Consider the following 11,483-nt stretch of genomic DNA (forward strand, 5'->3'; position numbering starts at 1 on the left):
CTGGTGGGCAGGGGGAGCACAGAGCACTCTCCCTGGCTCCTGGGGAGCAGGCCTCCCCTGGAGCCTTAGTGCTCACGTTGGAGACTGCAGGCAATGCCTCCTGTCCCACCTCCGGCCCAGGGCCTCTCCCACACCAGTGGAGCTCAGTGCTGCTCCCACACAGGATTTTGTGCCCTGGCAGGTGGCAGACAGGGATCTCCACAGGAGCCATCGCAAGTGTTGGAAAGGCGGGAAGCTGCCTCGGGGGATTTCCCACTCCTCCAGCAGTAGGATGGGCCTCAAACGCTGGAGTCACCGCACCTGCGGGCAGGCGTGCATGGCCCAGGCTACCTGAAGTGTGCTCTGCTGGGCAACAAGCAGCCTCTCCTCGGGTGGCGTTCAGACTCACTAGCCCAGGAATTCGCTCCTTGGACAGCAATTTAAAAACCCACAAATAAAATCCCGTCTCCTCCCCACCCCCACCTGCCCCCGCACAATGCACTAATCCTTTCCCATTGCACGTTCCCCACTCCATCCAGAGCCCCCCCACCTGTCACACCTCGGCAAAAGCCAGGCTGCTCTGCTCCTGCCGCTTCCCACAGCGCCGGGCAACGATGGCCATGTAGAGCAAGAGGAGCCCCATCCAGTAGCAGCCGTACAAGATGGCACCAGAGATGAGGAAGGCCAAGTCCGTCTCACTGAAGAGGTCCTGGCAGTACGCCGTGTAGGCCAGGCCTCCCAGCAGGACAGCGACCCACACAGAAACGGGGATGAGGCCGATGAAGTTGACCACAATGGTTTTGCGGCCAGAGGTGCCCCAGCCTGACTTGTTGATGGTGGCGATGGCGAACATTTTGGCTGGCAGGAGGCTGGACATATAGAGCAGGGAGTAGAGGGACATAAATATCATCTCCGCATTGCCCCGGAGGAAGCAGGCGTAGGTGGCCTTGATGATCCCCACCAGCTGCACGGTCAGGAGGAAGAGGAGGATATTCCAGATGCGACCGCGGTAGAACAGCTGGATGACCGTGGCAATGAGGAAGAAAGGGAAGAAGCCAGTCACCACAGACTCGTAGGTCATCCAGAGGTGGTGCTTGTGGAACCACAAGGCGTTGTAGAGCCACTCCCTGAAGTAGGACTTGCTCCAGCGAGTCTGCTGGTTGAGCCAGCGGAGGTATTTGGTGGGCGTCTCGGTCAGGCACTTGGAGCGGGCGGTGTACTTAGTCCTATACCCTAGGCTCAAGACACGGTTGGTGAGGTGTCTGTCATCCCCAAAGCTGCACTTGCTGCCAAGAAACTTCTGATTGTACCAGTCCTCCAGGAAGTGCTGCAGGAGGGTGTTGCGGTACATGCCCAGGGGGCCGCTGATGCACTGCACGCAGCCGAAGTAGGACTGGCAGGCCCGCTCCACGTTGAAGGCCATCCAGTACCGCACGCTGCTCAGGAAGGAGATCCACGAGTCGTACTTGTTGAGGATCTGGAAAGGCAAGACGTGTAAGGAGACGCCATTATTACGTAGCCCTGCAGGGCTTCCCTCCCCAGCCGAGGCAAGGAGAGCAGCATCGCCCCCAGCAGCGCCCACAGTCTGCTCATGCAGGGGAGCCCTGCTGCGAGAGGCCCTTGCTCTCAGAGCGACAGCAGTAGCCAGCTTTTCGTGTGCACGCGGCCAGGCCTGCAGGGCAGAGACCAGCGCAGACAGGCACCGTGGCCGTTCTAAGGAGAAATGAGGTGCCTCCAGGACCTCAGCCCTGCTGCCCAGTTATTCAGGGAGGCACCTGCCAGCCTCACACCAGTCACAGAGGAGCCCCACAGCAGGCAGCAGTAGGATGGGGGCAGAGGGACATTGCCCCGCCCCTCCCCTCCCCACTGGTTGTGCCTACGGGGTGAGGCCAGAACCTGCACCGCCATGCAGAGCCGCCACCCCAGGTGCACCTCACGATCACTGCCAGAGCACATGGCACCTGGCTCAGCACAGCGTGCAGGCTGGCTCTGAGCCGCGATGAAAGCTTCCTCCGGGGCTGTTCCAGGATGCTCCCTCTACCCTAGGATTTTATAGAGCCTCTTGCCTTGGCATCCCCAGGCCTGGATATGGCACTAACCCCACCCCAGCACTGGCACAGGGACTGTTTCCCCAGCCACTCAGCAGCAGCACGGCCAGGCTCACTTTGAACCTGGCACCCAACCCCAGAGGAGCCAAGCAATCCCCCCACCCTACCCCCGAGTGGCCCTGCATTCCCTGGGCTCGGCTGGCTCTGGGAGTTCAGGGCAGTCTCACTCGGCCCTTGGGTTCGTACCTGAACGTCTCCACCAACTGCGCCCACTCGTGGGTCCCCCTCTAAAATGCGCAGCATCTCCACTGTGCAGGCTGGGTCCAGGACCGTGTCCGAGTCGCACACCTACCGAGCAGAGAGAGAACGTCACGGTCTGCTTGGCCTAAGCCTCCAGCTCCCTTCCACGCACCCCGCGGGAGCCCAGCCTCCAACCCTGCACCCAGCAAAGCCCGAGTCACTTAGAACTGGACTAGACAAAGGACCGCAGAGCACGCCCTAGGGCAGAGGCCTGTCCTGCCACGGACACGCTGGGCCTATGGGGCAGCTCCAGGAGTCCATTCTGAGGGGCTGCCCGGGGCGTACGCAGCCACAGGGCATCTGCAAAACAGCAGATGGGCACAACCGGACTGAGGAGCTCCAGCAGGGGAGCAGCATGGTACTGCCCACATCACCTTTCCTCCTTGCTCTGCGCTCACAGAACCATGCAGAGCACAGGGGCAGCCGGGGCCCTAGTTCTGAGCCCAGGCAGGGCTGTGCCCCTGAGGGGGGCTGGAGGGAAGAGACATGTCTCTGTGCTAGGAAGTTGGCAGGGAAGAGGAGTCTGCCGTTAGGGGGCAGGGGTGCACTATGGGGCAGAGGTGAAGGGTCTCACTGCAGGGGGGCGGAGGGAAGAGAGACATGTCTCTGTGCTAGGAAGTTGGCAGGGAAGAGGAGTCTGCCGTTAGGGGGCAGGGGTGCACTATGGGGCAGGGGTGAAGGGTCTCACTGCAGGGGGGCGGGGGGAAGATGTCATGAGGTAGTTCTGCTTCCAGGAGCTGAAGTGGCAGTGCCAGAGAGCAGTAGGGAGACCTGGCACCATCCAGGCATTAGCCATTTGCCGCAGGGTTCGCGTCTCACAGGGCCCAAAGAGCAAGTGGCCATGGCTGGGGCATGCTCGGTGCTTGCCGGGGAACAGCAGTTCCTGCTTGTGGCAGTGCACGGGAATGCCATGCACCTTGGCAAGGCTGCTGGCCTGGCAAGGTGAGCGCCGAGACGGCCTTTCTCCTCTCAGGGCAAAGCGCCCTCCAGCCATTCCGGCTAACGTATGGGTCCCAGAACGATGAGTACCTCGGACACCTGTGCAGGGCTTCCTCAGTGTACTGACACGGTTTTCTCATGCCCAACACCTTGGTGAGAGCCACCTGCACCCTCCTGGCTCCTCAGCAGTGCCTCCCCTCAGCTGGAGCAGCAAGGAAAGAGCAGAGGGTCGCAGCAGAGTCAGGCCCCCTCTGTACGGCACTGGGGGGGTCAGTGCAGGGATCCCACACACAGTGCTGGGCAACTCAATGCCGGAAGGAGGGTGACAAATTGAAGGGAGGTCAGAGAAGAGCCGGGAGAGGGATTGGTCTGGTCTCACCTAGCTGGGTCTCCGGAGACCTGGGCACAGGCCAGCCAGGGGGATTCTCTCATACGGAGATCGGGGGCTGTGGAATCATCTCCCAGGGGAAGGGGTTGCTGCCCCAGCCACTGAACACGGGACTGCACAAAGACCTGGAGCAGAGTCTGGCAGGGAGGGTCTAGGCTAGATGGGCTTTACACCTAGGATTCTGTGGCAAGCAGGAAGCCATCCTGAGCTCCGCTCCCCTGTGCCACCCGGGTTACAGCCCTGTGCCCCTCCAGCCCTGCCCATCCTGCTGTCTCCACCATCTCTGCCTCTTTCTAGAGTGGCCTGCACATCTGTGGCACTACAGAACTGGGGCCTGAACACTGGCTCTCCAGTGCACCACGGCCCTTTGCTAGTGCCTCCCTGCCAGGAAAGAGGAGCAGCGATCCCAGGAGCCACGCCCCCCCCCAGGGACAACGGCCCTGCACTCCCCAAGTCTCATTCTTGGAGGGACCCAATCTGCCTATTTGGCCACGGCCCACTCAGGGCAGGATCCTCTGTGCAACAGCTGCTCTGGACTCTCTCAGCCCAGTGGGAAGAGAGGGTCGCACTCCCCTGTGCTTGGCTAGCCCACGGGTTTGCAGAGAGCTCCAGCACCCTCCTTCCCCCAAGAACCAATTCCTGCCTCTCTGCATGCATGTGAATACAGCTACTGCTCCCTGAGCTAGCATGTGCCCTCACTTTCCTGGGCTGGCCTCTGCTGAGCCCTTCGAGGCTGGCTGTCAGTTTAAGGGGTTAGTCCCACATGTGGCATGCCCCAGGCTGAGTGCTATTCCCCCGGGTGGCTGGGGGAGGGGGACGTTGTTACCTGGCACGGGCATCTCACCTCCTGTCCTTCCCTTAGCGTCTCCCGAACCCTGGCCTACGGAGCTTGTATTTCCCCCAGAGGCAGGCGTCACAGGCTCACACCTCTTGGCAGCTGGTGGGACCCCAACAGGAAGCAGGAGGGGCTCCCAAGAAATCCTGTTCTTGGGAGAGCTGCAGACCAGAGCTGCAACCCAAGAGCATCTCAACTCCTGGGCATGTGTCTTGGGCGAAGCCTTTTGAGCCAGGGTTACCCCTCCCATGGCTCACAGGAACTCCCCTGGGTAATTCAATTCTCGCTGGGCGGGGGGATCACGGAGGGCTTTGTACAGTCCAGGTCAGGAACACACAACCCGCCAGCGGGCGGGAACTCTAAGCTGGAGGAGCCCTACGGACCAGAGCCCCAGGCTCCCTGCACACAGCGCCAAGCAGAGGTAGAACAGGCAGGAGGCAGGACAGGACAGAGAGCTGGCAGGGGCTGCACAAAGGAAAGGGACAGGTGACTGTGCCACTGCTGCGTCCCCCGCATGCCCTGAGCAGCCTGGCTGATGCACTGCTACATACACAGCCACTGAGGGCAACCGCCAGCCCAGTCTCCCTGCCCTTGCACTGCCTGGTAGAGGATCTCAAACGCTTTGGGCACAAACGAATCCCACAGGAAGGCTGGGCTGGATCTGGAGAAGGTGGGTTCGGAGCCAGGACCGGACCCTGCCAGGAGTCAGCTGGGAGCGCAGTGTCCCAACTCTCAGCCTTCCCCACTAACCCTTCCTCACTCTGGCTCTCCGGTCTGCCTGAGCCAGCCAATCCCCGGTGCATCGGCTGGGACAGATCTCGGCCTAGCCTTGCGGTCCCTCCCGCCCAGGCAAGGTACAGCAAAGGCTGTGCTGCCCCTGTCCTGAGGCAGCAGATTCCGCTGCCCCAGCCCCTCTCACCTGCCCCTCCTTCACTTAGTATTTCAAAGCAAAGAAACATTAAACGGCTCCCCACTGGTTAGCGCGAGAGCTGCGTCGAAAGCCCAGCGAGAGCTGCATGGTCACTGTTCCTGGACGTGCCCTCCAAGGCGGGAGCGTCACCCCTCTCCCCTGCCGTTACACCCTCCAGCCGCCCCCAGGAGCTGGCCACCCACCTGGATGTAGTCCACGGAGTCCCCGAGCGCTCGGAAGGCTGTGTACATCACCTCGCGCTTCCCCCCCCACTTCTGCAAGATGCAGGAGTAGGTGCTGTTCCGCACCAGCTGCTGGATGTGCCCCATGCTCTCCTGGAGGCTGCTGTCCGTCTCCCCCTCGCCCCGCTCATGGAAGTTGCTCTTCCAGACGTAGCAGCCCGTTTTCTCGGAGCCCAGGATCTCATTGAAGATCTCCAGCATGTAGGTGTCATCCTGGCCATTGCCATCCACCACCATCACCACCTGGAGGTCGGGGAAGGAGATGCGCTTCACCGAGCGCAGGCATTTCTTCAGGTAGTCGGGGTCCTCCTGGTAGGCAGCGATGCAGAGCGCCACGGAGCGGTGCAGCTTCAGGGGCCGCCCCTCGAGCCGCATGTGCCGGTGCTCCAGGAAGGCAAAGAGGCTCTGGATGAAGAGGTGCAGGCCCAGGATGGCACCATACAGGCCGAAGGAGAGGTAGTGCTTCTCGGTGTGGATGAACTGGTAGCCAGTGATGTAGGCTGCAAGGATGCCTCCCAGCACCACCAAGGCGAAGAGGCTGGTACCAAAAACACGAAGGGCCGTGGCAAAGCTCACTGGCATCTGTCCAAAGAGAAGGAACCAGAGGCTATGTTAGGGGTGCAACCCAAAGCCCACAGGGCAGGCTGAGGTCAGACAGCAAAGCCACAGAAGCAATGGTGCTGCCCGGGGGGGCCCAAGCAACCCTTCCTCCAGTCACCCAGCTGGCAGAGCAGAGGGCCTTCCTTCTGGCAGCATGCCAGTTAGCAGGGCTCACTTGGGTACTGAAGGCAGGACCAGGGAAGGGTGCTACAGAAGGGGAGGGGGTCCCATTCCTGGCAACGGTCCGGAGCCCTGGGCCAGCCTGAAGTGCATTGGAGACTTCATACTCCCCTTCAACCAATGGGGATCGCCAAGTCAGCTCCCCACTGCCCTCCTGGTTGCAGACAAGGGCCTGCCATCGCTCAGGGTCTCGGTTAGCTGGCAAGCCAGTCTGCACTCTGGAAAGCACTGTGCACACGGCTGTCGCCACACCCAGGGCACGCACTCACTTTCCCCAGCAGTGAAGGAGCAGCTGCCAGAAGTGCCGGCTAACCCCCTCTGCAGAGATTCCTCCCCCCGTGAGATTCTCTAGTGGGTTATGTGGGAGTCACCTTCCCAGAGACCTTCAGCTCTGAGCCACCCAGGAGCAGTTCACAGCCAGCCACTCACACAACCAAACACCAAGTGTCACTGCATCTGCGACTGTTTCTGCTGCTTCACAACCCGCGCCCGCCGCAGGTGACTTGTCAAGGGCAGACAGGTTGGCTACTCTCCCTAGAGTTTCTGCATGTGAATCCCAGCCAGGCTCAGGTCTCCTCAGAACTAGTGCTAGAAATCAAAGCATCCTCTCCCAGAAGTGGCCAAAGACTTGTCACAAAGCCAGCAAAGCCAGGCTATGACTGGACACTGGCTCTGTATACAGGAACCAGGCTGGCCCACTGCATTTCAAATACAGGAGGAAAGGTTTATTTTCCACACACACATTTCCCCCCCCCCCCCCCAATATTGGCCTCATGCACAGAGTTGTGTCTGTTACCCTAGCCAGATGCCCATTTCTCGTGCGCTGTTGCTGGCTGTTCAAAGGCAGGCCCTTGTAACAGCTCCTCTCTGCAGGGTGTAAAATGCCGTCACCCAGCAACCAGAAAACCCACACAATTTGAACACAGGCTTCAGGTTCTGGGCTCTCAGGGCCAAACACTTCAGAGAGCTGAGCGTGCGACTGCTTGATGGTGCATGACACATGGACTGCACAAGTGTGCAGAAGTGTATAGGCAGCCATTTGCACAAGCAATCGCAGCAACTGCACAGCCAAGTCAGACACGTGTCATTGCTCCCCAGACCTGCAGCAAAGAGGAAGAGGTCTGTCCCGCGCCATCCCTAGTGAGAAGGGGCTGGGCTATCAGTCCCTTTCCTGATCTAATGCAGCTCCCCTGCTCCATCCATCCCCCCTACAGCGGGGAAGCGCTGCCTTCCCCAGCCAGCCAGATTACGTTCTGTTCCTCTGGGGCGGGCCCGGCCGGAGAGCCCCGCTCCGCTCTTGGTCCTTCAGGCACAGTCTCTACACGCCGCACTAGCCCACCGGATTGTAGGGGTCTTGTGAGGAGACCAGCTACAGCCTCCCAGCCACAAGGCTGCTGACCACAACACAGGCCTGGAAGAGGGCGGTTCCCAGGTCTCTATCAGGGACACAGAGACCCTGTCACCCAGGACGCAGGCTCTCCCTCACCTGGAGGATTTGTTTCCTCTGCTCCTTTCTGAGCAGGTACTGGAATCAATACCAAAGCTTAGTACAAAGCCAGCGCGATGGAGGGACTTGGCCCCATATCCTGGGGCCTCAGGCCTGCTGGCACTTGCCCTGGCCATCCCCAGCTACCACGCTGTGTCAGAGGGACGAGGAAGGTCAGCAGCCAGAGACACTGGAAGGCTCTCCTTTGGGCCCCCAAGCTACAGGAAACCAGAGCCTGGACAGGCGGGCTGCAGACAGTGGTCTCGCCCCACGGAGCCAGTCACCGGTGGGAAAGTACAGAGCCATGCTTCCCCAGGGGGAAGAGCTAGAGACTTGGCCAACAGCCTTTCATTCCTAGTCACGCAGGTGAGCGAGGCTCTCCGATAACAGAGGGCGTACAAGGGGAGACGCCAGAGGGGTTGCTGCAGAGCTGCCAACAGCCATGCAGGCTATGGCACCTTTCCAGCTGATAGCCAGGAGCCCGCACACCCAGACTGCCGGGTGCCAGGCCCCGCCGGAGCAGAGCTGGGCTTTGCTGAAGGATGCCTTTGTCCCACTCCCAGCCGACCCCGCAGCAGGACGGAGCAGCCAGGGGCTCACTGCCCTTACAGAGGTCCTGGGCCTTGAGTGCACGTGTGTGGGGGGGATAAATACAGGGAGTCCCTGTCTGCTTGAGAACCCCACTCCTAAGAGGAGTCTCTGCTCCTGGGAAGGGGCCAGTCAGCACCTGGCCTCCATGGGCTTACAGGAAAGGAATGATTGACCTCTCCTAATTGCACTTCACAGCTACCCCAGTGCCCCGGGTCAGGTCAATCCCTGTGCGTGAGGGGTAGGGACCCACCAGCCCTGCCTGCTGGTTTCTGCTCCACATGCGAGGTGCCAGAAGGCAGGGGCTAACCTGCTGGGTGGAGCAGGGAACATGCTGGTTGCAAGGCGGCCCGGGTTGTGGGGCTCTCTGTTCCTCCACCTGAGTGTCTCCCTTGGCTCTGGGCCATGTGCAAGGCCAGAGGACGAGGCACCAGGCAGGAAGCCGGGCTACACAAACCACCAGCCTCGGCGTGCCAGGGTAAGGGAGGCTATGGCCCCTGTGAGCATCAACCCAGCACTAGCTCTCATGGCCCCAGTGCACTCCAGGCAACGTAGGGCCCAGCCCTTTGCCCCCAGGGCGGTATGGATCTGGCCGTGCCCCAGGGCGGGAGACCAGCGCTGGGGCTGGAGCAGACAGTCATGGTGGGGGGGCAGGCTCAGCTCAGATCTCTTGGTGGGGAGAGCACCGGGGAGAAGGGCCCCCGGCCCCCCACCCCCACAGGAGAACCTGGAGGATTTCAGGGGAGCCAAGGGCAGGTTCCCCTCTCAGGGATGTGCAGCACCCTGCCAGCCGTGCACCGCCTGCTGCCCACCCTGCGAGGCAGGCCCCGGCTCTCACCTCCAGTCCCCGGGGAGCTCTGCAAAGCCGGGCTGGGGAAGCGGGGCCGAGAAGGGGCCAGGGACCCCAGTGGCTTCCTGACGGACGCTGCCCACTCCCGCTGGCTGCCGCAGCTGGGCGGGCGCGGAGAGCCCAGGGACCGGAGAGAGGAGACGGGCCGGGGCCGGCGGGACACAAGGGGGCCGGGGCGCCTCTCACCCTGCAGCCCGGTCCGCAGCTCCGGAGCCCCCGGCCGGCTCCCCGAGCTCCACCAGCCCAGCCCCGCGGGGCGCGGACCCCGGCCCGGGGGGCAGGAACTAGCGATCCCCGCCCCGCTCACCGTGCCGCCCGGCTCCCCGCCGCCTGCACCGGCCTCCGCCTCCCGCGCCGCTCTGAGCCCGGCCCGGCCGAGCCGCCTTTAAAGGAGCGGCTGAGCCGGCACCTCCTGCAGCCCCCGGGGGCTCCGCCTGCCCGGCCGGGAGAGACGCCCCGAGGCCGGAGGAGGGAGCCCCTCTCCCCCGGCTGCGAGCTGGCTGCAGCGCCTGGCTGCCCACGGGCGCCGCCCGTCACCTCCCCGCGAGCCGCCGCGCCGCCCTCCACGTGCTCCCGCCGGGGGCTGCCCGCCCCTGGGCACCGCGGGGCCGGCAGGGTCCAGCCAAACCACCGGCCCGGGGAGCCCCGGCTCCGACCAGGAACCGCCGGGGGAGCCCCACAGGATCGGCCTAGTGAAGCAACCCCGTCAGCCAGGCGGGGCTTGTGCCCGGGCACCGAGCCGGGTTCTGCCCCTGCCCCGGCCCCGGCCCCGGCCAGGCGGCTGCGGGACCCAGCAAGTCACAGCTTCTCTCTGCCTCGGCCCCCCCTGTCCAGAGGCTCCCCCCCGTCAGGGCCAGGGAAGGGCTCGCACAGATGGAGGCTGAAGATGGGGTTTCCTGGACAGCCGGGTGGGTACCTGAGAGCCCGGCCAGAGAGGCCCGTCGGAGCTGGTGCAGTTCGGGTCTAAAGCCAGAGCAGGACCCGAGGGGCTGAAGGTGCTGCAGGCAGGGGGCGAGAGCTGGGGAAGGGAGGCGGACAAGGGGAGTGGAGGGAACATGGTTCCCTCCACGCCGGAGTGACACCTGGAACCTAGCCTCGGGCTGCCTGCAGTTCTGTTTCTTGCAGCCAAATGCTCTGCTCCCGCGCAACCCCGCAGGTTAGCGATCGCTGCTGGCTTGGGGCAAGTCCCATGAAGAGCGCGGTACCTCCTGGCTCCTGGGCCCGAGCAGGGCGGCGGAGGCAGCCGGGGCGCCTGAGCGGTTCATCTTCCGAGCACAGCACCCAGACTGGAAAGGGACTTTCGCTTCCCGCGGCCGTGAAGTGCCGGGTGCCAGGTGCCAGGCTCTTGGCACGCAGCTGCTCAGCTCCAGGAGGCCCAAAGTGAACCGCCCCGGAGCCCGAGCCAGGGGGGTGAGGGGAAGTTACAGAGATAAGCGAGCACCGGGCCCTGCACAGCTGCCAGCCCTCGGATTAGTGTCGCCTTTCCATAAGAAGGGGCATCGCCTCTGCCCCTTCGGGCTGAAATTCTCCAGAGCTGGGCTCGGGCTCGGGCCGAACGTGGCAGGAACCGCCAGCGGAACCAGTTCAGCCTTTTGGGGCCTGAGAGGGGAACGAGACCCCTTTGGTGCCAGAGCTATTTACCACCCCCCCAGCCCTCTTTGGGGACCCTCCCGAGGGGTGTGGGGGGGAGTGGAGGTGTCCATGGGGACCTGTGAACGCAGTGAGTCGCACCTGTCCAAGTCCGGTGCACTAGTAGCAGCAGGATTCAAGGACAAACCCATTAGGCAGGAGTTGGTGCAACAAGGCGTGTCAGAGCGATGATCGGAGCAGGTGTAGACATGGCTGGACGCTAACAAGCCGGGCCCTGGCTGCCCCACCACGCAGCCAGTGCGCTAAGGAGAGACTATGCTGGGAGAGGGAGAAGACACTTCCTGGGACCGCTGCTCTAAACCAGAGCAGGGCTTTGGGGGACCCGGCCAGCTACAAGAGCCACCTTCCGCCGAGGGGCTGGGCGTCCCTAGGGAGAGGCAGGAGCCTCTCGCCTGCTCCCTGCTGGAATGTCACTGGGTTTGACCAGAGCCCGAGGCGCCGGACCCTGCCCCCGGTACGGTGTGGAGGGGGAGTGGGAGTGGATCCCC

The 11,483-nt window shown here is 63.0% G+C and overlaps 1 protein-coding gene across 3 annotated transcripts; it reads right to left on the bottom strand.

Moving 5' to 3' along the window:
• Positions 1–509: 509 nt before the first annotated feature.
• HAS3 (hyaluronan synthase 3) lies at positions 510–10,771 on the bottom strand. Of its 3 annotated transcripts, none has more exons than XM_054048922.1 (4): positions 10,551–10,771; positions 5,603–6,223; positions 2,274–2,375; positions 510–1,456 (listed from the first exon to the last, which is right to left on the bottom strand). In XM_054048922.1, exons 1-4 carry the CDS (start codon positions 10,608–10,610, stop codon positions 533–535), a joined length of 1,707 nt encoding a protein of 568 aa, XP_053904897.1. In that variant the 5' UTR covers positions 10,611–10,771; the 3' UTR covers positions 510–532. The 3 variants fall into 3 exon arrangements, with proteins under 3 accessions (XP_053904897.1, XP_053904898.1, XP_053904899.1); XM_054048923.1 differs by lacking the exon at positions 10,551–10,771 and adding an exon at positions 9,653–9,770; XM_054048924.1 differs by lacking the exon at positions 10,551–10,771 and adding an exon at positions 9,334–9,454.
• Positions 10,772–11,483: the final 712 nt, after the last annotated feature.

Source organism: Malaclemys terrapin, chromosome 14 (genome assembly GCF_027887155.1).
Source record: "Malaclemys terrapin pileata isolate rMalTer1 chromosome 14, rMalTer1.hap1, whole genome shotgun sequence".
Classification (NCBI taxonomy): Eukaryota; Metazoa; Chordata; order Testudines; family Emydidae; genus Malaclemys; species Malaclemys terrapin.